The sequence below is a fragment of the Apostichopus japonicus genome, chromosome 22, assembly GCF_037975245.1.
Source record: "Apostichopus japonicus isolate 1M-3 chromosome 22, ASM3797524v1, whole genome shotgun sequence".
NCBI classification, from domain to species: domain Eukaryota; kingdom Metazoa; phylum Echinodermata; class Holothuroidea; order Aspidochirotida; family Stichopodidae; genus Apostichopus; species Apostichopus japonicus.
In genome coordinates this window covers 19896001-19919381 of record NC_092582.1, presented here as the reverse complement: position 1 = coordinate 19919381, position 23381 = coordinate 19896001, and the positions used below count along the sequence as shown (strand labels likewise).

General features: G+C 38.2%; 1 protein-coding gene across 6 annotated transcripts in view; it reads right to left on the bottom strand.

Annotated features, from left to right (window-relative positions):
• Positions 1-23381, bottom strand: part of LOC139964140 (3'-5' exoribonuclease HELZ2-like) — a 79003-nt gene that overhangs the window by 7080 nt on the left and 48542 nt on the right. For all 6 annotated transcript variants that reach the window (XM_071965509.1, XM_071965510.1, XM_071965512.1 and 3 more), the window contains exons 25-31: positions 18375-22434; positions 16009-16124; positions 10943-11095; positions 8046-8189; positions 4800-5107; positions 3996-4198; positions 2124-2226 (exon numbers count right to left, since the gene is read on the bottom strand). In XM_071965509.1, the coding sequence (XP_071821610.1) occupies positions 2124-2226; positions 3996-4198; positions 4800-5107; positions 8046-8189; positions 10943-11095; positions 16009-16124; positions 18375-22434 (5087 nt within the window). The remainder of the gene's footprint in view (positions 1-2123; positions 2227-3995; positions 4199-4799; positions 5108-8045; positions 8190-10942; positions 11096-16008; positions 16125-18374; positions 22435-23381) is intronic.

Below are 23381 nucleotides of genomic sequence, written 5' to 3'. Positions count from 1 at the left end.
GGGCGTGTGGCTGCGTATATCAGTTTACCAATAAATCAAAGATTTTACGCAGGCTATGTCTGTCACTAAATCAAGATATTAGGTATGTATAACTGGTTCCTGTTCGTGCGAAGAGCAGAGGGAATGTTCACATAGAAGTTGGTGGTGAGTAGACGATCATTTCAAGTAGATTGCTGGCTTGCTCATATTAATTTGAGTTTTAGCCAGTGTTCAACCATGCTGTTAGTACAGGTAATGAAAGTGTGGACCTCTCGTACATTTTCCGCCAAGCCTACGTTAGATCGTAACGGAAAAAAGTTGTTTTCTCAGCGTGGTTACGCATCCATTTTGTTTACAGTTATGATTTCTTATTTGCATATTGAAGTCTTTGATGTGTTGCTCAATGAGTATTAATCATCTGGCCATCATTAATTGTAATTTGAAAAAGTAACGCTGGTCTTGAACGAGTTATGACACAGGGGTTTGGCACAAGGGCTGCATTTGTGCATGTACTGTGTACAGACTAGACTATGCTATTGGTGAGTAAATCCATACGGGTAGTCGCTACGGTGCTGACGGAATGCATATAGCAAAGTGTACATGATATTAATGCAGTGGTGCGAGAAAGGCAGTTTTCAGCGTGGTATGTGCACAATTATGTTCAGCAGTAGGCTACATTATGTTGATATTATTGTAACCTTGACGTGATAAGTTTATTGTTCAGTTGGGTGGAACCAACCTCTCCTTGGACAAGTTATGTATATTGCCTAATTTATTCCTTGTAAACAAAATATTACTTCTGGTATTATTATTATTATTATTGTATTCTGTCAATTAGTTCCTCGTTTGGTCCGACGTGAGTCCATGTTCGTAAGAATGTCGTGCCGACACTGATAGTGCTGGACTGTTGAGAATATGGTTAATATATATTGTGAATACTGGTTATGATGATTGCAGGGCTTCTAATATTAGCACGAATATCAGGTTGCACAGGAGTTATGACGTACACAAATGCCATATGCGGTTTTCATATAGCAGGGTGTAGACGATACTAAGGTATGTGAAACAAATCATGCAATGCACCCAGAATGTCTTATTAGTATGAACTGTATTATGCTGAAGTGAACTCTGTTCATATATATGAACATATCTTGTCAAGCCAGCGAGAGTGCCATCACTCATGACGAGAATGTACTGTAGTGGTTTTCAGTTCAAACATGGGAATGCAAGTCTAGTGAATCTTAAGTCTAATACTTGTTATCTTGCATGATAAAAGGTGTATATTTTAATTGTATTTCCCTTTATATGTAAGTTTTAAATGTTAATGCTAACCTTGTATGCAAAGATGATGTGTGATTCTTACCCACCACAATTGTTATTACCTCAGTATTTTGTAATCGTGTAAAATCTTGCATTAACAGCCATTTGAGACTATCAGCATAACAGTGTTATTGAGAGTTTAAGTCGAGGGTTGAGTTGATAGGTGTTATTATGTTGATTACACTTTGCATGTTTTCGATTACGTGGTAGTGTATTCCTACTATTGATTCCACATGCATATTAGTGTTTGCACTGGAATGACCTGCTAAATCTCTGGTATTCAGTTTTACAAATATGTTATATTCCTACAGAAGCTGTTTTTCGTCTGTTGTAAACTCAGCTCATGGTACTATAATAAGACTACGAAACCGAATACCACTTCGTCTCTCATAACTCGTGCACGTGTCTTCACCGACCATCTTAATCAGCATTCCCTTCGCACTTGGGTGAGTTCCAGTTCTATCGAGAAGTAGTTTACACACCTAGTAGTACAGACAGCAAATGTTTGACATAGCTTAGACCAATTAACTCCCTTAAACATATTAGAATTCTGAAAATTCACACATGAATTTGGTCATATCAATTCAGCACAATAGCATAAAAAGAGAGAAATGTCTTAAAATACAGCAAGAACTTCTTCCACACACCGTGTAATGTTTTGAATAAAGTCATTCAAACTCTGTGCCACCATGTCTTCAATTTAAACACAAGGAACTTTTGGAAAAGCGAGAGAAAAGTGCTCATTTGAAAGAGCAAAAGATATATGACTCTCATTTTAATTAATGGTGATAACATTTTTGTTATGTCAAGTATAGAATGCTCACCATTCTGTACTGAATCTTGAGAGTGAACGCCCGCTTCTGGTACTTCTCCATGAGCGAATTCTCTGCTCCCAGTTTCTTAGCATGAGGCTCTTGAATGATCGGTCTACAATGGAAAGGAAAATTTACAAAATATAAACTGATTTCTGTCAGGATCAGTGAGCAATGGATCGCACCTTGAAAAAGCATGAAACATAAATAAAAGGTACAATTAAACAACCTTTTGCATGCAACGTTAGCTTTGGAAATAGCTGTCATGTGATATATAAGGATGTCTTATTTATTCTGTAAGCTCCTTTAATTTCCTCTAAGCAGCTCTGAAGATTGTCTCCAGCTTTAATGCATCCCTAGGAGTGTGTCTATTACCTGCTCACATGCTCAGATATTAAGCGTGTCTACAGATTTAATGCATCCATTGGCATGTGTCTATTTTCTGCTCTTAGGCTAAGATGTTAAGATTATCCCCAGATATAGTGCATTCCTGTGAGTGTGCATAGTATCTGTTCTCAGACTCAGATATTAAGATTTTCCCCAGATTTAGTGCATCCCCGTGAGTGTGTCTAGTATCTGCTCTCAGGCTCAGATAATAAGATTGTTCCCAGATTTAGTGCATCCCCGTGAGTGTGTCTATTCTCTGCTCTCAGGCTCAGATATTAAGATTGTCCCCAGATTTAGTGAATCCCCGTGAGTGTGTCTATTCTCTGCTCTCAGGCTCAGATATTAAGATTGTCCCCAAATTTAGTGCATCCCCGTGAGTGCGTCTAGTATCTGCTCTCAGGCTCAGATATTAATATTGTCCCCAAAGTTAGTGCATCCCCGTGAGTGTGTCTAGTATCTGCTCTCAGGCTCAGATATTAAGATTGTCCCCAGATATAGTGCATCCCCGTGAGTGCGTCTAGTATCTGCTCTCAGGCTCAGATATTAAGATTGTCCCCAGATATAGTGCATCCCCGTGAGTGTGTCTAGTATCTGCTCTCAGGCTCAGATATTAAGATTGTCCCCAAATTTAGTGCATCCCCGTGAGTGTGTCTAGTATCTGTTCTCAGGCTCAGATATTAAGATCGTCCCCAGATTTAGTGCATCCCTGTTAGTGTGTCTAGTATCTGTTCTCAGGCTCAGATATTAAGATTGTCCCCAGATTGAGTGCATCCCTGTTAGTGTGTCTAGTATCTGCTCTCAGGCTCAGATATTAATATTGTCCCCAGATTTAGTGCATCCCCGTGAGTGTGTCTACTCTCTACTCTCAGGCTCAGTTTTTAATGTTGTCGCCAGATTTAGTGCATCCCTGTGAGTGTGTCTATTCTCTGCTCTCAGGCTCAGAGTAAAGTTTACAAGTTGGTCTTTTCTAACCTTCATGTAATCCTTCTAGAACATAACATTTTAGCAGAGCGTGTTCATTTCTGGAAGGCACATGGTCAAGTCTAGATAGAAACCATCGTCAGTGTTGCTTATTTGGAGATTTCTTAACTGCATTTGTATTATGTATTTTACCAGTGATTGAAGTTGATTATTTTTACATCGTGCTTATGTTATATTACTTTGAGAGGAGTGAATACATCAACAAAATCTACTGGCACTTTTCACCTTCATTGGTATGACCTTCTGTCTGCGTAGTATATAGGCTTCGCTAGCCAAACTCTCAGGACGAGATCCGCAAACCGTACCATCTACCCGCAGCTTTACCTGGAGCCCATCCCATAATCTTGACATCAAATTATGAAACAATACATTTCAAAGACTTTCATCTCCTTTGCTCTTGATACACCTTACTACATTAGTTCGAGTCTCCACATTAAAACACACATTAAAAGTAGTGTTTGGTATTGTTTCAAACGATGATACAACACAAACATACTTCTTGGAATGATGGATTACCTCAACTGCATGTGATCTCCAATCAGGACGACCTGGCGTGGGTTGTGGTTCACCAATGGGATGAGTGTCTCTGGCTCGGAGCACATACCCGCTTCATCTATGATAACTTGGATTATATTTAATGGGTCCTTCCTGGATAAAACTGCTCGTCCAGAAGCATTACACGTACAGAGAATTACTTGATGGTTCTTCAACTCTTCTATCTGTAGATAATATCATAGGACAAGCAGATGGTAAGAAATGAAGAATAGTATTCAATTATATTTGGACTTAATCAATCCATATTCTTCTTCCTGTTCCCTTCGTTCAATTAAACTAAATGGAACCTTTCTCACATGGCCGTTGATCATTCTCTGTTGCAGCTCCTGAACTTGGAACATTCTTCCCACTGAAATTTTAACAGCTCCTAATGTCAACACTTTAAAAGAAAATTTAAGACTTATCTGTTCTCAATAGCATTTTTTGACTCGATGCACCACCAACACCATATAAGCTACTGTGTAATTTTTCTTTGATTGATAAGTCATTTCTAACTGGGACTCAAATGAGTAGACATTGAGAAGAGAACTGCATGGACTAGTTCAGAAGTAACAAAAATAACTCACAGGCTACAAACATGAAGTGAACTTTGAAACATCGACCACAATTAATGTACAGAAATTGCTAGTTCTTGAATCCCTTAGCTTCGACCCTTGGCACTAAAAGCAAATTTTAACCTTTCTGGGAAATTGTCTTGTAAGAGGAGATAAGTAGTTGAAATACTCAGAGTAACTTTAAGCATTCAAGTTTAGAATCAATAGTTACCATTGCTGATTTAATTAGGTTTTTGAGCTCTTTAACTGTTCTCTTCACAGCTTTAGTAATCCTAATTGGAACTTTTTTGAAATTCTTTTCAATGGCTTTTATTGCTTGAGCATGTGGAGCAGAATGGGCACGAATCATATGATGGAGAGCAATGTTTCTGTGTTGAGGATCCATTTTTGCTTCCTCTCTCGATCCAAACTTTCTCTCGACACTGCTCACGCCAGGCATGGGAAAGTCTTGCTGTTCGATTGACTCGCTGTAAACTCGAACGATACTGAAGTCATCATGCATGAACAACTTCAAGTACCCTGTGAGAAACAACAATGAAGCAGTATTAAATGTTGTTAAGTAAAAATGCAGGTCATGGACGTACTATTGGTCTTTGTATTTGGTGTCAGGTGAGGTGACTGCGCATGGAGTTGAATCTGAATGAGTTTAAACTGCTGTTCAACTCTAATTATCGCATACAATTAAGTAACCTAGTTATAAAATAATACCAAATATAATGAAATTAATTTGACAGACTTTTGAATAATTCTTACCCTAACGTAAAACGACTATAAGGACCCATCATGCGTTCAATCTTGACAGTCTCAAGAAACTTTTTTCCCTATGGTGTAGTAAATAATCGCACAGGACAACGTGCTCTTTTGCTCATTTACTGAGGTTGTGCAAAAGAAAAATTCAAACAGAAACATTGGTGTCCTCTCTTTTGTACAGAAGAAACTGAAACATCAATGAGACACATGCACTGGCAGATGTATTGACCTTTCCATCAAAACTGCACAGTAGGCTATAGCTGGGCTGTGTATTTCATGCAACCACTAGTCCTCGTATCATACAAAATGTCGCCTCAATCTCTCAACTAACATTTCTGTAGCAACTGTACTGCTTTATACATTTCTGTGGACGTTATACTATGTCCAACTAATCTACATAGTAAAGCTCCTTGAATACCATTATTACCGTAAATAAATAATAAATCACTTAATAATGCTCCATAAATCCAGAGCCAAAGGCCTATTCAAAGGCGCAGTCGAGAGCTTCAAGATGAAAATATCTATAAACAGAAATGTCTTCAGCTGGAATTTGAAACATTTATTTGAGGTGGGTTTCCTGATGTTAAGTGGGATGTTGTTCCACAATGTAGGGGCAGCGATTACGAAAGCCTTGGAACCACATGAAGAAAGTCTGGCCTTTGGAAAATTAGGATATTCCTGATTAGAGGACCCCAAGTCACGGGATAGATGATATGGGCTCAATAGGTTCTTCATGTAATCCGGGCCATTCCATTCAAACACTTGTGGGTGAGAAGCAGCAGCTTAAATTTAATGCGGGCAGATATTGACAGCCAATGTAGGTCTTCAAGCACTGGTGTTAAATGACTTCATTCATTTTATTTATTTTTGTTCTATCACAACATAAGAGTGACATATGGCATAGAAGGAGATAAGAAACAAAACTTGTCAAAGGAAGTGTACTAAAAAACCCTATATGGCTTGTCGGGTAGTGACACTCCCTGATAAAAATACAGAACTTTACAATTAGAAAAGAGAACCAAAACACAAAGCAAACAGAACCATCCTTCCTCTCCATTCCCTCACCCCCCCCCCCTCCCCACAGTTTCATTTCGCAGTTCTAGTACATATTGATGAAGTGATTTTGTAAGCTGTTTCTAAAAGCAACTAAAGAAGGCATCGCCTTTAAAGTGAAATGTAGGGGATTTCAAAGTGCGATGGCCCGATGATGTAAAGCTATTTTTAAAGAAATTGTTGTGAAACTGTCTTGGGTACAGGTTATCAGCTTGCCTAGTATTGTGAGCGTGGATGTTTGAGTTTTGTGTAAAGAAGGCATTCAGAGTATCTGGTAGCATTTCGTGTAATGAACGATACACAAAACAGAGGACATTGAGACCGAACAGATCAGTAAGCTTCAGTAAATTCGTAGACTTAAATAGTATGTTTGTGTGATCCCTTGGATCAGAGAGAGAGAGTAATATGTCTGATCGCTTTTTTCTGTAAAATAGTTAGCTTGTTTAACAAATGATACTTTGTGCCAGACCAAATGATCTAACAATAAGTCAAATATGGTATACTAGTGTTTGATAAAAACTCTATAGAACGTTCCAAGTAAGGGTGTGTTTAAGTTTTGACAAGATGCCTACGCCTTTTGCAACAAGAGTTGAAATATGGCAAATGTGCTCACGCCATGTGATCCTGGAGTCTATAGAAACGCCTAAGAATTGTACGAAATCAACCTTTTGCAGTGGTTTACCATTGACATCAATATTAAAGTTAGCCATTACTCTATTTGCATTGAAGACGATATACTTTGTTTTATCAATATTAAGGGAAAGCTTATTAGCTGCAAACCAATCTGTGGAAGTACAGCTTAAAAGTTTTTGCAACTATTCGTGCGGCGGTGTTATGAATTCGTTGCAGCCTATTCATTTGTAATTCCATAGAGCAAATAATTACCGTAGTCAATTCGAGATGTTATCAGGTAGTGCACCAACTGTTCAGTGGCTTGTCTTGTCAGATATCTCCTAGTCTTGCTGATGTTGCGCAAATGAAAATAAGTTGATTTACAGATGTGTTTTATGTGGTCATCCATATTGACTTCAGGATCAATTCTTACTCCAAGGTTGCAGACTGATGTTTTATCGACAATATTTATGTTGCATTGACTGATGCTTAGTTGTGTTACATGCAGTTTTGCTACTTGTTGTATCACATAACATATGTAAAGCATCTTACAAGCAGGCTCAAGCTCATGCCTCTTGTCACCATGCCTTCCAAGTGATAAAAAGACGCGTGATCTGGTCAAGCCTGCCTATAGAAAAACAATCCTCCTCAATTCACTCGAGCATTAATAATTTGTTACTTGATAGCATATAAACTACCCCAAGTACTGCCATTAGGACTCATTCTTGAGTGGACCTAGTTAATTGACCATCTACCTTATGATTCTAAACACAAGTGCTCCAATGGCTGGCACTACGTTCCTGGTTGAAAACAGGACTGGCTAGACCAGTTGCTTTTGGCAGGCTAATTTATAGTTGATGGTAGTTTTCTTTTGTGAGTTGAGCGCCGATGGCGCGGGAAAAGGCATAAGTAATTTGTCCAGAAGGTAAATAGTTCCCGATGTAAGTTTTGTGTTTTCAAACACATACACACACACCCATGCACACGAACTTGATTACATAATGTAGGAAGCAAAGAAACCACCACTAAGTAACATCCATACCAGCGATGACATCAACAGACTTGTTGGATGGACCACAGTAGAGTATCTTAGGAGCGATTCCATGCCTTGAATTGAATGGCAAGAACCGGTTCATCTGATTGAAGAAGTAAGCCAAAAAGGCTCCAGTCCTGGTCTTGCCAGTTCCTGTGACAAAAAGAAGAACATTTCTTGTATTGTAATTAATGAAAAAAAAATATGAACATAATTTTGGATTGTGGAGGTAACCATATGGGCAAATGGAAATTCTTTACAAGTGTTTTGGATGTAAAAAATCTGAGGATTTCATACCCATTTTTGAAAGACACGGTAGATATATCACCAGATTAGTACACACTTTTACTAACACCTTTCACATGAAACACACAAAACTGCCAAACTCTTTGTTTTTAACTTGAAATCATTAACAGTCAATGCTAGTGAAAGCAAACTAATAGCGCGAGGCAGTCTGATATTGCAGTTTCAGGAAATATATCAGCTCAGCTGAAACCAGAAATCTGACAAGCTTAATTAGTGATTCTTGGCAACATTTTCCAGCATATAAGAGCAAACTGCATATGCACACACAGTGCTGATACTAAATAAGGTGGATCCATGTATAAATCACATTGAAAGTTCATCAAAGTTTTTACTTTTTGAATTATTTTATATTTACAAGGTTTTGATACTTAATCTGACTCCACAGGAAACAATAGGAATGTTTTCCTCAATAAGATGGATCCACATACCAAGCATATGAAGTTAATTCAAGCTCTAATCACTTCTAAAGTTATCTCCTTTACAACTAGGTTTTCAGACTTTCAATCTGTTGACCACAAATTTCCTTTGAAACTCCACAGGAAACAATAGAGTTCTTTAAGCTGAATCCATGTACTATGAATGATTTGTTCATTCAAGTTTCACTTTTTTTCAGAATTTGTCCTCTGCTAATCTCAGATCACCTTTGATCTTTGCAGACAACATGGATGTCACGTTCACTCAATATGGTGGATACACTAAGTATGAAGTTAACTTAAGTTTTGCTTTTGGAGTTAATGTGTTTACAACATATTCACTATTTGATATCTGCTGACCTCAAGTGACATTTGACCGCTGCAAAAATGGAGGATTTTTGCTGTAATAAAGTGCATTCACATACCACATATGAAATTTACCCATCTTTAAGTTTTTGAGCTATCGTGTTTTTAAGCCATTGAGTTTTACACACACAGGCAAAGATTGCCATCACCATCGCATAGCTATTTTTTGCCTCCTGCAAGAAATCTAAAACAGAACCTTGTTCAACTTGCAAGGGACGGGACAAAACTGAAAATGCATCAATAGACAGAGTGTTTGTTATCAGGAAAGCTACATTTGTATGTGACAAAAATTTCAAGACTAATGAGACCCCATTGGAGTAAAGATTAATCTATAATCAATCAATCAGTTTGTATCATAGTTATTCCAATGAGATATCAAAATATCGAATTTTCTACTGGCGCTTCATTCTTCATTTACTACTTTTGAGATGATATGAAACAAACGTACATTCCATGAAACTGCTTGGTTAAATAAGAACACCTAATTGTGAAAATCAACATTTTGATACTTTATTATACCATTTGTCACCTTAATTGTCATCTAAAATGCTGATTGCTAGCTGCACTGTTAGTATTTTCACAAGTATCGTATCATATTATAAAACACTAATAAAGAATTTTGAATAATGAGACATTTGTCCCGGTCGATCATTGAATATAGACCACACTTAAGAGTGAAACATTTTTGTATACAGGGAAAAAACCAGGGAGGGGGGCAAGGGAGGACACAGCCCTGAAGCGCACCTACACTTCTAATCATTTCCCCCGATGTCTACTCAGGGGAAAGATTTAAAGTGTAGGTGCGCCTCAGGGCGGTGTCCTCTCCCTCTGGCTTTTTAACCTGCACACCAGCGACTGTCAGAGTATGACCAGTGATTGTAGCGTCATCAAATATGCGGATGATACTGTCATTACTGGTTACCTGTCAGATGACATTGACTCATACGCCACCACGATTGCATGGTTTGTCCAGTGGTGCGATGATCATTTGTTACAACTTAATGTGACCAAACCTAAAGAGCGGATTATAGATTTCCGTCGCAAGCCAGTAACTCACGCTCCCATCTATGTTAATGGGGAACAAGTAGATACATATAGGTACGTAGGATGTATGCTGAGTAACAAAATTGACTGGTCTAGTAATGCCACAATTGTACATCAGACAGCAAATCAGATGCTGTATTTCTTGAGAAAACTGAAGAAGCTCAGAGTGGATCAAATTAATCATGACCTTGTTCTATTAATTCCTCATTCAAAGTGTTTTGATGTATAACATAATTTGTTACTTTGCCAATGTTACAAGAATCGATGTGAAGATGCTTGAGCAATCTAGGAAAGTTGCTCAGCGGGTAATCGGTGTTCACCTACCTTCGTTAGACTGCTTGTATCATGCGAGGGTCTACATTAAAGTGAAACAAATCCTGCAAGACCCAACACACCCCTTGTTTGAGCACTGCATTTACTACCGATCTGGACTGCTCTTATGCCCATTACGAACACTTAGGGCCCGCTACAGATATTCATTCAATCATTCATTTGTGCCTTATTTTATCCATATATTTAATCACAAGTGAGAAGATAAGTTTCTTATTTGTAGGACTTGCTGTATATATGTTTGTATTATTGTATGTGTATCGCAGTCTATTGATACTCATACTATTGTTCTTTTTTCGTTTACGACATGTGTAAGCAAAATTTCCGATGGTAGACAATACATTCAATTCAATTCAATTCAATTAAACACCTAGACATACCTAAGATTAATTAAATTGATTTAAAATATGTGAAATATTAAAAGATAAAACTATTCTTTATGAATACCTGGTGGTCCTTGAATTACTGAAAAGGTATTTGACAATGCCAAGTGGAGTGCTTCTCTCTGTGATTCGTTTGGTGGACTGCATTTCACATTTTTAGGGACATTTTCCTCAATGTTGAACTCAGGCCCTAGTCTCAGAAGGTACTTCGAGACGACTTTATATTTAGAAGATAAAAAAAGAGAGAAAACACCAATAATGAATGTCATACGATGTTGTTAAAACATTCAAACAGCTGGGGTATTTGTTTCTTAATCCATGTTGTCCAGATCAGGAGCTATTTGGGCAAATAGTTTGTTGTATATCTATGACCTACCAAACCTTTTATAGCTTATTGCCAAGTCCTGCTAGTTTCGTATAACAATATAATTCTGCATGCAAAACGCTAAAAGATTGGTTTGGTAATACAGTTGTGATAGTGCAGGCCTGGGTCAATAAGATCTTAAATCAGCAAAGGGTAGATTGGGCCAGGCTTAGTGAGTTTGCTGACGATCTTGAAAACTGTTTTGAATTTCTTAGTGCACTAGCTAGGGTACATACATGAGCTCAATAATCAGAGTAGTCTCAAACAAATCATTGAAAGACTAAATTAGTTCTTACAAAACAGAGGGCAAAGTGAGAACTACAGGTTGAAGGAAAGAGTTATTATTCCTGGTCAAACTGATGTTGTAAAATTTGTAACGGCATCTGCTAGGGAGGTTAATGATCCTGTTTTTGGAAATTCTGAAAGTTATTCTGCTGTTCCAGCGAAGCCAAAGAGAAATCAACAGGATGTGAAACAGCAAGGTGTTCAACGATGACAGAAACGCTAGATCTGCGAGTAAATGAGCATTGGCCAGAGCAGTATGAAAAGTTGCTTAGTATGAAGGTAGAGTTAATGAAAATAACCAAGCATGTTTCTCTTGTCTCAAAGTCGCTGAAAAAAATCACCGTTTGAGCAACTGCCCCAGAAAGAACGTGTGTCAAGAAGCTAGATAGATCGAGTGCAACAAGTTTCATCATAAGCTCTAACACTTTGGAGAGAATGCAGGCAATATGAGTAATGTAAGTGTTTATAACACGGATGAACCTTTACACAGCGTGTTAGGTGTTGAAGTTCTAGCAAAGGGTGGCGGTCTAGTTGCTAGTGTCAAGCTAGATACTGGTTCACAGGAATATTTGTGAGAGAGCATTTGGTGAACCAACTAAACATTTAACGGCAAAATGTCACTGCATATGTCAAAATATTTAGAGGTACCGTAGAAAGTTTCAATTCTAGGAATTTTAAGCTTCAACTGCAAGGAATCATCCAAATGCTATGCACAACATAACAGCAATGGAAAAGGAAAAGATAAATGATGTACGAGATGTCAATGTCACAGAACTCGAGACAGTGTTTAAAATGAGAATTAAACAGCACATGAAAGAGACAAGGTGGTCCTATTGATATTATTATTGGCATAGACCTTGCTCAATTACTCACAGGCGAAATTATCAAGATTAAAGGAACTTGCAACAAAAATGTCTACATTAGGATGGACTTTCTTTGGTGGAAGAGGAAATGCCCAAACAAAGAGCAAAATTATGCATATTGAGATCAGGAAGCCAGTAGATTTGACCATGACCGGATTTTGGTCGACTGAAGCAATCCCATCTGCACATGTAAGACTAAACTCAGTACAGACGAAGATATAAAGGCGAAGTCGATAGAAGAATCCTGTTTGAAACTTGGAAATCGGTGGATGATTCCTTATCCTTTGACAAGGGACCCAGCTAGTAAACGTTTGTGACAAAAGAGGAAAAGCTGTGATAATGCTGGAAGGACTTGAAAGAAGACGAAGAAAAGATGAAGACTACAGTGCTGCATTAAAAAGTCTGATGAGTGAGATGAATGAGATGATGGAGATAAGTTTCGTCAGAAAATTGAGCAAAACCGAAATTGATGAGTATCAAGGTCCTGTTTATTACATCCCTCACTATTCTGTAATTCGTCTAGAAAAAAGATTTGTACTCCTCTTAGAATAGTTTTTAATGCTTCCAACAAGTGTAATCCATTAATGACTATATTTGCTAAAAAGGATCGGACTTGCTCATAAACCTGAACGGAGTAATATTGAGATTCAGAGAGAACGCTGTGGATATCTGTATAATCGAGTCTTACTTCCTGAATTGGACCAGAACGTACATCGATATTTATGGTGAGATCTTGATAAAAACCGTGAATCATACATTTTCATTAAAATTGTATTGACGGGATAAGCCTGCTGCTGCTATGGTATGAACCACATAAACAATAACAGCAAAGGAAAGTAAAATGCTTATCTAAAGGCAGCCAAGGTGTTAAACAGAGATACCTACATGGACGACGTTTGTACTTCGCTAATAACTGTCGGAGAAGGCGTAGAGCTAACAGCTTGATATGTTCTAAGAAATGAGGATTTAAGATCAAGAAGTGGAAATCTAACGAGAAGTTGAGAGATGGAAGAGAGAGTAGAGAAGAAAGCCTGCCTTTAGTGAACAAAGGAAGTGAAGAGAAGGTACTTGGAGTGAAATGGAATCACGAAGATGATAGATTTGTAATCACTATCATAATTGGATGAGAAAGTCATGCATGACAAGATTATGAAGAGAAAGGCATTAACTGTGATAGTTAAAACTTTCCGACCCAATTGGATTTGTGGCACCTATTATTGTTGAGGTATGCACGGTTTATGGGAAGCATTGACTGGGATGATGAATTACCCGAAAAGACTCAACAAGAATGGTAACGACTGTTCCAAGTTAGAATCCCTAGGTGTTTGACTCCACCCAATGCATCAGAAGAAATGGCATTGTTTTTTTGTGTGATGCTTCAGAGATAGCCATTGGGGTATGCAAGTTCCTGAAGTGGAAGCGAAGATTTGTGGCAAGATTTTTAAGTCTTGGGTTGCTCCATTCAAGGAACTGACTATCCTTATGTTGAATTTCAAGCTACGGTAATGGCTGCCAAAATGGGAATTTCCATCACTGCAAGAATCATCGTTCACCTCTAAAGAGAAGATGTACATGACAGACAGTATGATCGTCCTTAAATGAATCAAGAGACCTGCAGGTTGCTAGAAGCAATGTTTAGCAGCAAGAGTGTTAGAGATACAGAACATTACGATCTTCCCTGCCTACAGCAAATACCACCCGAGTCCCCTGTTTTTTGGCCAAAAACAGGGGAGATTGAATATCTACTCGAGTTGGTAATGTTAGCCATACTGAAGGCTCCTCTGCACAACTTCATGATTAAACAAACAGTGTACTATTTCAGTGGTCAAGCCAAACTTGTCTTCACACACAGGACAGTAGTGCACATGTGTTCACAATCATACAGGGGATTGGTGAATTAATTAGGTGCGCTCAAGGATGAATCCTAATGGCAGTATTTTGGGTAGTTTTGGCTATCAAGTAACAAATTATTCATGCTTGTGTAAATTTGAGGACTGTCATGATAACGTTGAACAAATTTGTTGCAAAATCAACGAGAATCTTATTCATTTCTAGTGTTTAAGTACTAAACACCACATAAATTGTAACGAGGTTATATAAAGAACCGATTTTGTGCAATTTTGACGATGGTTCTTCAAGTGTTGCTTCTCTGCCGTTTTTCTTGCTACACCTGGTTCTCCGCCAATATCATTGTTTTAATGTAAACGCATGTTCGAGAACTTTTTACTCGCTTGCGATGTAACTACTGCCACTGCTGCTCGAAAACGGGCTCTACTTTTGAATGCCTTAGAGGCAGAAGGACAACGTATATACTATACTCTGCCTGATCCTTCAATTTCTGCTTTTCAAACTATTTTCAGTTCAGTAAATTATGCTACAACAGATGTCGGATCATCACCTACGGGATCTTCAACGATACAGGTACTGGTTCCACGACTACTGCGGGGCTTACCGATAGTGCTAGTACTAGTACTGAAAGTTGTCATTTTAAAACCTTTCGTAATGAAATGATCAGAGATCAATTAGTTAAGTTGAAAAGACCTATTGACACCGTCTGCGTGAATATTTGCTTCTAGAATCCAATTTGCCAATACAGAAAGCATTATCTATTGCGAAACTCTTTGAACAAACTGCCAGAGATGCTAAGTCAATTGCAAGACACGGAAATTCTGCCAATTACTCAAACAGTAACACTAACAGTAACAAATCATGTGCCCAAATTCTAGTGGGCCATTAAAAGAATCACGGTTACCATTTGAATACCGGCTCTACACAGGATGCTTCAGTAAGTCAGTGTTATAGGTGTGTATCACTGAAGCAATTTGGCCAACGATCGACAATGCCCAGCTAAAGATGTTAAATGTAGAAGTTGCAAAGAACAGGAAAATTTGCTTATATGTGCTTGAAGACACTCGGCAGTACATCAGTGCGGGAGGTGACAGTATATCAGATGGGCCAACTTCCCAGGGTGCAAATTGGACTATCAACTGATATGCCAAGGAGATATTAAATGTAAGTCATTTGAACATTCTGTGCATTTCATACGTTGATATGCCTTGTAATTTGTTGTCACTAGGTTGTGTCTTGATTTACATATGATTGTATTGTTGTAACGGTAGAGGTCGCCATTTTGTTTCTCTGTACTTTTACTAGTGTAATACGTGTACGTGTATTTGCTTACCAGTGAAGACTGCGTTCGTTCTAGCCAAGTTTACGAATGTAGTTATACACGGGAAAATACTAAGTGATTAGTAACATTAAAAAGTCTTAGCGGTGAATTTGAAATGAGTAAGAGGGGGTCAGTTTGTGTTACTGGTGTAATTGAAAGACAAAGCAACATAAATTACTTTAGAGTAAGTGTTCTGAGAATAGGTAGGAGTTTACTTAACTACTTTATTCGTTCATTTTCTATTATATTTGACGAACGTATTTCACGCTTTGTTTCAGAGTTGAATGGAGATGTTTGCCAAGCGTTTCACAAATATATTCATCTCAAACTTATAAAGGGTGTATGCTACATTATTGCCGACTGGTGTAGACGTTTGAACACTTTTCTACAACGAGAGTTATTTTAATTCTACATAATACAAGCAGTTGAAGGATGCACCTTAAGCTTACCATCATGATCTTCAACATTGTTCATAACTTTCAAAGGGCGTTGCAAACAGATATGTCTCATTAGCTTCCGACATGCTGCTGTACTAGCAACCATCTGAACAGCTTCTTCAAATCTCCTGTTGAGGTAACAGACATTGATCAAAATAATTTTAAAGAAAGAAGCTGATCCAACTTACACGACAAATTTCATGCCAAAATGTTCAAATATCAAGAAAGTACAATCCCCTTATGTGAAATACACTCACGTAGATTCTCTATGAAGACATAGACATGCATTTTATTTACTTTATTGTGCTAACAAATTAGTTTTGCCTCCAACTTACCAGTAAAAAATTGTTTACATCACTGGCTCTTATTGCCAAAACCACTTCTCCTAAAATCATCTAGTTTATACCACAGCAGAGACTATAAAGATAATTTTGAGATTGAGATATACCATGTTAACACCTTGATGTTGTGTCAGATTGTGAGAACTGGCAAGGGCCAAAAGTCATCCAAAACTTTAAATGTATCAACTTTATTCAACAGATTTCATCTTCTGACCGACTGTCCCACATTTTTGTATGTATTTCAGATCTTTTGGACTGTAATAAATACTGAGCCACTTTACAAACTGAACTGAAGCTGAGCCAACTTTGTTCACCGAAAGAAAATTATTGCAACAAAGAACTCACCGTACTGGGACATCATCATATGATATGAGTTTCACTACAACAGCTAGAGAACTCACCGTACTGGGGCATCATCATACCGTATGAGTTTCACCGCAGCCCACGGTTTTGAATTAGTGATTCCTTGCCATATTTCATGTGTGAATATTTAAAGTTTTTCAAGATAAACCACTGTTGACTTTAACATGGTTCTAGCACTTATGTGGACCTACATATGAAGTTCATCAATGGTTTGCTTTTGAAGTTACCGTATTTCAAACAGTTTTGTAATTTTGATTTTTGTCCAATTATTCAATTTTCTCCAATTACCCTTGACCTACACAGATGTTTTCTTATACTCAGATAGGTGAATCTAAGTAACACGCCTGAAGCGCACCCTTGGCTTTCGTTTATTTCAGGAGATATTATGTAAGATTTTCAGCCTTTAAACTCTACAAGAACTATGTGCCTCTTTCACTGAAGTGAATCTATGGGGACCATCAGAGATTTCCTGTTACAGCTATCATGTTGAAATGTTTTCAAATTTGACCTCTGTTGATCTCAAGTGGACTTTGAGCTCATCAAAAAACAATACACTTCTTTATTCAGTATTCACTGAGATAGATGACAGTCAGAGTATGAGGATGATCTAAGTTTTACTGTTGGTGTTATCATGTTTGAAAAGGCTTTCCTCATACTTTGACACCTGTTCATCTCATTTTACCATTGAACTCGTCAAAGAACACTGGGGTTTTGCAGTCACTAAGGTAAATTCGCACACCACATACAAAACTCACCAAAGACTCACTTCTTGAGTTATCATGTTTAGAATAATTATGGGTTTTGACATCTGTTTACCTCAAATGACCTTTGATCTGGATATTAAGAGAGAACCTAGGACCCAGTGTTCACTGACCAGATGACCAAGTTTGGTCAATATCAACTGAAAGATAAATCCTAAACGACATTTCACCTTAAAATAAAGTGCAACTTTTATGAACAATCAGCTGCTGATTACTCTGACCAAGTTTGGTTAAAACCAAAATTAACCTAATCTTTTTAATACTAACCTGGTCTACTTTTGTTGAAGAAACCACCCTAATATATGTAAAAACTCATCGAAATTGGTAAACAATTCAAAAAGGACCTGCAATTTGTAGCATTACAAAATGTCAAAGGATTGATGGTCAGAGAGACAAATGAACAGACAATAAGACGGATGCTTAACCATGATAATGGCTCAAATAGTTTAGCTAAAAACCTACAATGTACAATTTTTGTCAGCAAAGAGCATCTTTCTAATTCAGACTGTTTCTTTATGCCTTTTTCCCACTTGATTCTAGCTTCAAAAGCACAAATTGGGAAAGGGGTTTTGTTATTCGATACTCATAATCTCAGGACCATGTAGTACATTAGTTTGATTGTGAAGGTTTATTTCAAATTAAGAAGAATTGTCAATCACATTTGAAAATTTAAAATACTAATTACGAAGGTTGTGTCTAGAATCATCAAATATCAACTAATTAACATTTAATCTAGAACACAGCTATGAGGCTGATCTTTAAATTGATATATTGTAGTTTTTGGTAAAATTAATAAAAATCGGTAACCACAAGCAGACATATCCTTTAAGTTTCTGATAACAGCATAAAGGAGTGATAGTTTTATGCTTTCATACATTCAACATGTTGTAAGTCAAATACTCAAAATACTCACTTATCTGGATTTGATTTTGGGATCATTTCAATCGTGCAACAGGTCAAAGGGTTCTTGTTCTGGTCAAACAGTTCAACTGGAATATCACATGAGCTATAATGCACTTCAAATTCTATCTTGATGGCTTTGTATTTCTCGTCTTGCTCTACAGAGCTGGTAACTGCATGAACAACTAACGACATTCCTCGGTTGTTTGGCTTTGTAGTGTGAATCATATCTCCTGGTGCACATTCCAACATCCTATGTTTCATTTGTGAGCTGGACCATACTTGTTGACTATCCAGGCGAATGCAGAAATAATACTGGGAATACTTATAGCGGATGTTTCTATCATCGCACCAATCCCTTTTCAGTGAGAAGCAGCCGCATTTCACCACTGAACCGTTCTTTCGTTGTTGCTTAAACCATTTCACTGGCACATCTCGAATGTAAGTGGTCTCATCCCCAGACACAGTATTATGTACCACCATCATTTCCACTAGAGGGAGCCAGGATTTTACATATTGCGTGATGTTCTTACACTTGTCTGGCGGCTTTTCAGCTAACTTTGCAAAACAGTTGACAGGATTTTCCCGGTGTTCAATGCAAAAATTGAACTTTGGGGTCATATTAAAGAGCTGTATTTTTGGTACAAGCAACCCCCGTTGCAGTCCTGCTGTCAGCTGTACCTGAACCACTTGACCACATTCAAAGTCACGTTTAAAGTCTACATACTTCTTGGGTGCCACATCTTCTCCGGTAGAGGTTCGGACATCAACTTCACTGGTAATTTCAGAAATCCTTAGATCCTTAGATAGATTATCATTGGCTAACAGACTTCCCTTGCCCTCGTTAACCATCTGATCCAGCAAGTCTTCCATCTCATTTATATTTCCATCTTTTAGAGAAGAAAGAACATTCTTCCATGATGACTTTGGAACTGATTGAATGAACCTATCCGTTTTCAACACTGCCTCTTTCTTTCTGACCTCAGGTACCTTTGGTTTGTAGTCGTAGATACTGTTTTTGAAATGAAGAATTACTGAATTTATTGTTTCTCCATCGTCTGGTTTCTTAGAAGGCTTTAGATGCTTAAGAGGAATGCTGGTTGAGCTCCTTGTTGCTTGGAGGTATCTCTCATGGGGATACAACACTTGAAGACTAGTATCATTGACAGATTCTATGAATGCAAGCTTAGTCTCTGAGGCCAACTGTAACTTAAGAGCAAAGTGCAAACACTGTGTCATCTTGCTAAATTTATTTGCCTCGGAAGTTTGGTTGTTACAATGATGGCAAATGTCGTCCAACTCCATGGCAGTGTAAGGTGGTTCTTCTCCTTCAAGACATGCAACCAGCATCCGGTGAACAACAAGGTCAATGAATCTCCTAATTGGGGAAGTAAAATGAGTGTAAAAGTCTTTCTGAAGAGAGAAGTGGTGACACCCATTCCGCTGTTTGCTTGCATTGGTGTACAGTGCATTGCCAAGTGTCTTGTAAAGATGAGACAAAGCAACAGCTTGCTTAGGGTGTCCTCCTTCATCACCAATAATATTCTGAAGCTCAAGGTCAGAATGATTGATATTTTTCAAAGTGCTCCTGATGTTTTCCCATGTGGTTTTTGTTAATGGAACACCCCCAACTTCTTCACTTACATCCTCCATGCTAAAGTCAATAACATCACTATCGGGTATGCTGAATTCTTTATCCTCATCTGGACGTTGCCATGGACTTTTACTGCTGTCTTCTTTGGTCACTTCTTTGATCAATGGTAGCATTGATGATAACTTAAGGCCATTTTCTGCCTCTTTGCCAAACTTGGTTAGCCACTCTTGAGCTTTTGCTGTATCTGGGGAAGGTTGATATCTCACAGGGATGGTGTTTCCTCTCTTACCAACTAAGTAATTAGCTACTGCCTCATTTGTAAGAATCATCATTTCTTCCACAAGCATATGGGCCATTGTGTTCTTAGTTTCCTGCTCCCCCTCATCTGTTTGGTTGAAGAAACGACCATCACCTAGTCTCTGTCTTCGAAGGTAAGAGGTTACAACATAGAGGTCTCGTATCTGCCGTCTCACTACTGGCAATACCTCATCATCAGATCTCCGATCTGCCAAAACCATCTCAACTTGTCTGTAGGTCAATCTCTGCACCGAACAGACAACAGATCTAAGAATTTCAGGATCTCCAATGAGTGTGCCATTTTTCTCAAACATGAATATGACAGACAGAGTCAGTCTGTCTTTGGAAGGAAGAAGACTGCACAGAATGGTGCTAAACAGAGTTGGTAACATGTGACTAGGTTTGTCATGAAAACTTGGATAAAAGGTAACCGCTCTCGTACTTGCCTCTTTATCCAGATTGGAGCCTTTCTTAATAAAGTAGGACACATCTGCTATGTGTACACCAACCCTTAATCTACCATCGGTCAACTTCTCAACATGAAGTGCATCATCAAGGTCTTGAGACTCGGGCGGGTCGACTGTAAATACGTCTTTCTTGCGAAAGTCCCTATAGGCTCTACCTGTCAATTCTGCCTCAGGAATTTCCCAGTTGTCTGGAAATATTTTTTCAATTTCCTGAGCAAACGAATGAGGCCAATTGTCTTTGACGCCATGGATTAGCTTTAAAATTCTTATTCCATTTCTTGGTGAATCACACGGTGGCAACACCTCTGTAACAATCCCAATCGGATATGGGTGATCGGGAGACCACTTAAAATACTGCACAACAAACAGCTGGTGAGATTTGTCTGGAGTCCCTAAGGAGATAACCTTATCTTTCTCAACCCTACCATCCCCTTGGTATATTATGTTGTAAATCTGAATATTTGTGGTACAGTCAGTTGATCTTATTCTACCCATAGGAACCATCTTAGGATATCTTCGATCAAAAGGACACATGAGGTCATAGCTGTCTGGATCAATAGTGCATACAAATTTCTTGAATTTTGGATTGACGGACCTTTCTAGGATGTGTTTAACTTCCCCATAGAGCTTTGTAGGTTTACTAGTATCAGCTTGTGTCAGAGGTAGAGTCTCATATACCCCTTCTGTCTCAGAGAGAATGTGCATCACCACCCTGTCTCCATCTAGTGCTCGTTCCCGTCTCCTCTTACTGCTAATGATGATCTCCTCAGTTGAGCTACCGTCAGCTAAAACCGCATAGGCCCTTCCTGATGGCTCGATCCTCATGATACAAATCTTGTACTCCTCCGGATATTCTCTTACTTTTTTGGGCCAGTTAACTGGCCTACCTTGGTTAAGTGCAGGTTTTCGTCCTTCCTCAATCCAAAGCACATTCCCATCTATTTCTACCATTTGCATATTTAGAGAGGTATCTGTATCATGTATTGAATCATCATCACTTCCATGAATATTGTCCTTTACCTTTAACTGTTCACTGACACTATCACCACCAACATCATCTATTTCTGCGTCATCTTTCCTTGTAGAGTTTACAATAAAACAGTCTTCATTGTCATCAACACCACGGAAGCACTGCACAAAAGCTTCCCCTGTAGATAGCTTCATTTGCATAAGTGTTTTCTGATCTCTCTGCACTTGTTTCCTCACTTCTTTCAATATTGCATCATCAATTTTCAAATATTCTTCACGGTCACAGAACTCATCCCACACAGTTTTCTCATTGGTCTTACAAAGTGGTGGAAATTGGGAACTGGGGAATGAGCACAACTTTGGCTCCTCAGTTCTTCTTTGCGGTTGAAAGCTTTGTGCACATGGGTTTAACTGTTGTGTAGCTGCACTAATTTTTTGTTTGATGGATCCCAAAGTCGTTCCGGGTGGAAAGAGACTGTAATTTTCCTGACATTCCTTAATATATTTCTCCCAAGTTCCATGACAATCTCCTACGGAGCAAAGTGCAATGGGATCTCCAATGACGTAGAGAAGACACTGGCAACGTGTTAAGGCTGTAATCAGCTCTCCTTTATCAGATAAGAACCCATAGTAATACTGCTCATTGTGGGTACCTTTGCCAAAATGTGAAGAGGTTGTAATCTGTGCTTTGTTCAGCGTTTTCCTGGTTCTCACTGTGCTGATGAAAACAGCTTTGAACTGTTTACCTGAAAATAATTATAAACAAATCTTTTTATTGATAACCTACGCACTGAGCTGCTGCTTGTATTCTACAGCTGCATTCACAGCTTCATGTGAGTACAAAGTGTAAGATGGTCATAGGTTCTGTCACCTGGATAAGAAGATAATAAGGTTCATGTAACTTAGACACTGATCCTGCTCATGAAGCAGTCAAGCTAGCTGGGTTGTACCATTTCTAAAGTTTTTTGTCAATAGCACCCTCAGTTACCTAGTCACACACGTTTTTTGTAATGGGTAACATTGGCATGTGATACGCTAACCCCTTTAGTTTAAATTCTCTTAATGAACCCTTCAGAATCATCATTAGTCATACAATTCTCAATAACTATTAAATACACCACCCCAATTAATCGTATGTTTCACTCGTGTTATCACTGTTCATCTCGTGATCATTTTGTACCTATGTCTTTATCTGTTTTCATTTATTGTATTTAGTATTTTTCGTTTTGAACGCATCAAGATGATGTTCTGTAAGAAGTTTTTCTTGATTTATTCATTAAAGGACAAGGAACACGGCCAGAAGAAATTTTCTTGGTTTTTGTGTCAACTTAATTAATGGTATTTGTTTAAGTTGAATTAGTATTTGTATTCAGTATACATCGGTGACCTGGAATACATCTTTTGAATTGTTTGATATTGCCTTAATTGGTTCATATAAGATTACTTGTAATGGTATACATGGAACCGTCCCCCAGAAATAACCCCCCTTTTCGGGGGTGTGTTCAGGATTTGGGCTGTTAACCCAAGATATTCTTATTCCTTATGAAATTCTGTTCTAGAAAAACCACATGAGATAAATCCTCCTTCCAGGTGATACCTAGCTCATTCATAGCCTGGTCTATCTGTTGACAATTCCATACACAGACTTTCCAGCTAACTGCGGAATTTGCAACGGTAGGTTTGACTTCGTTTA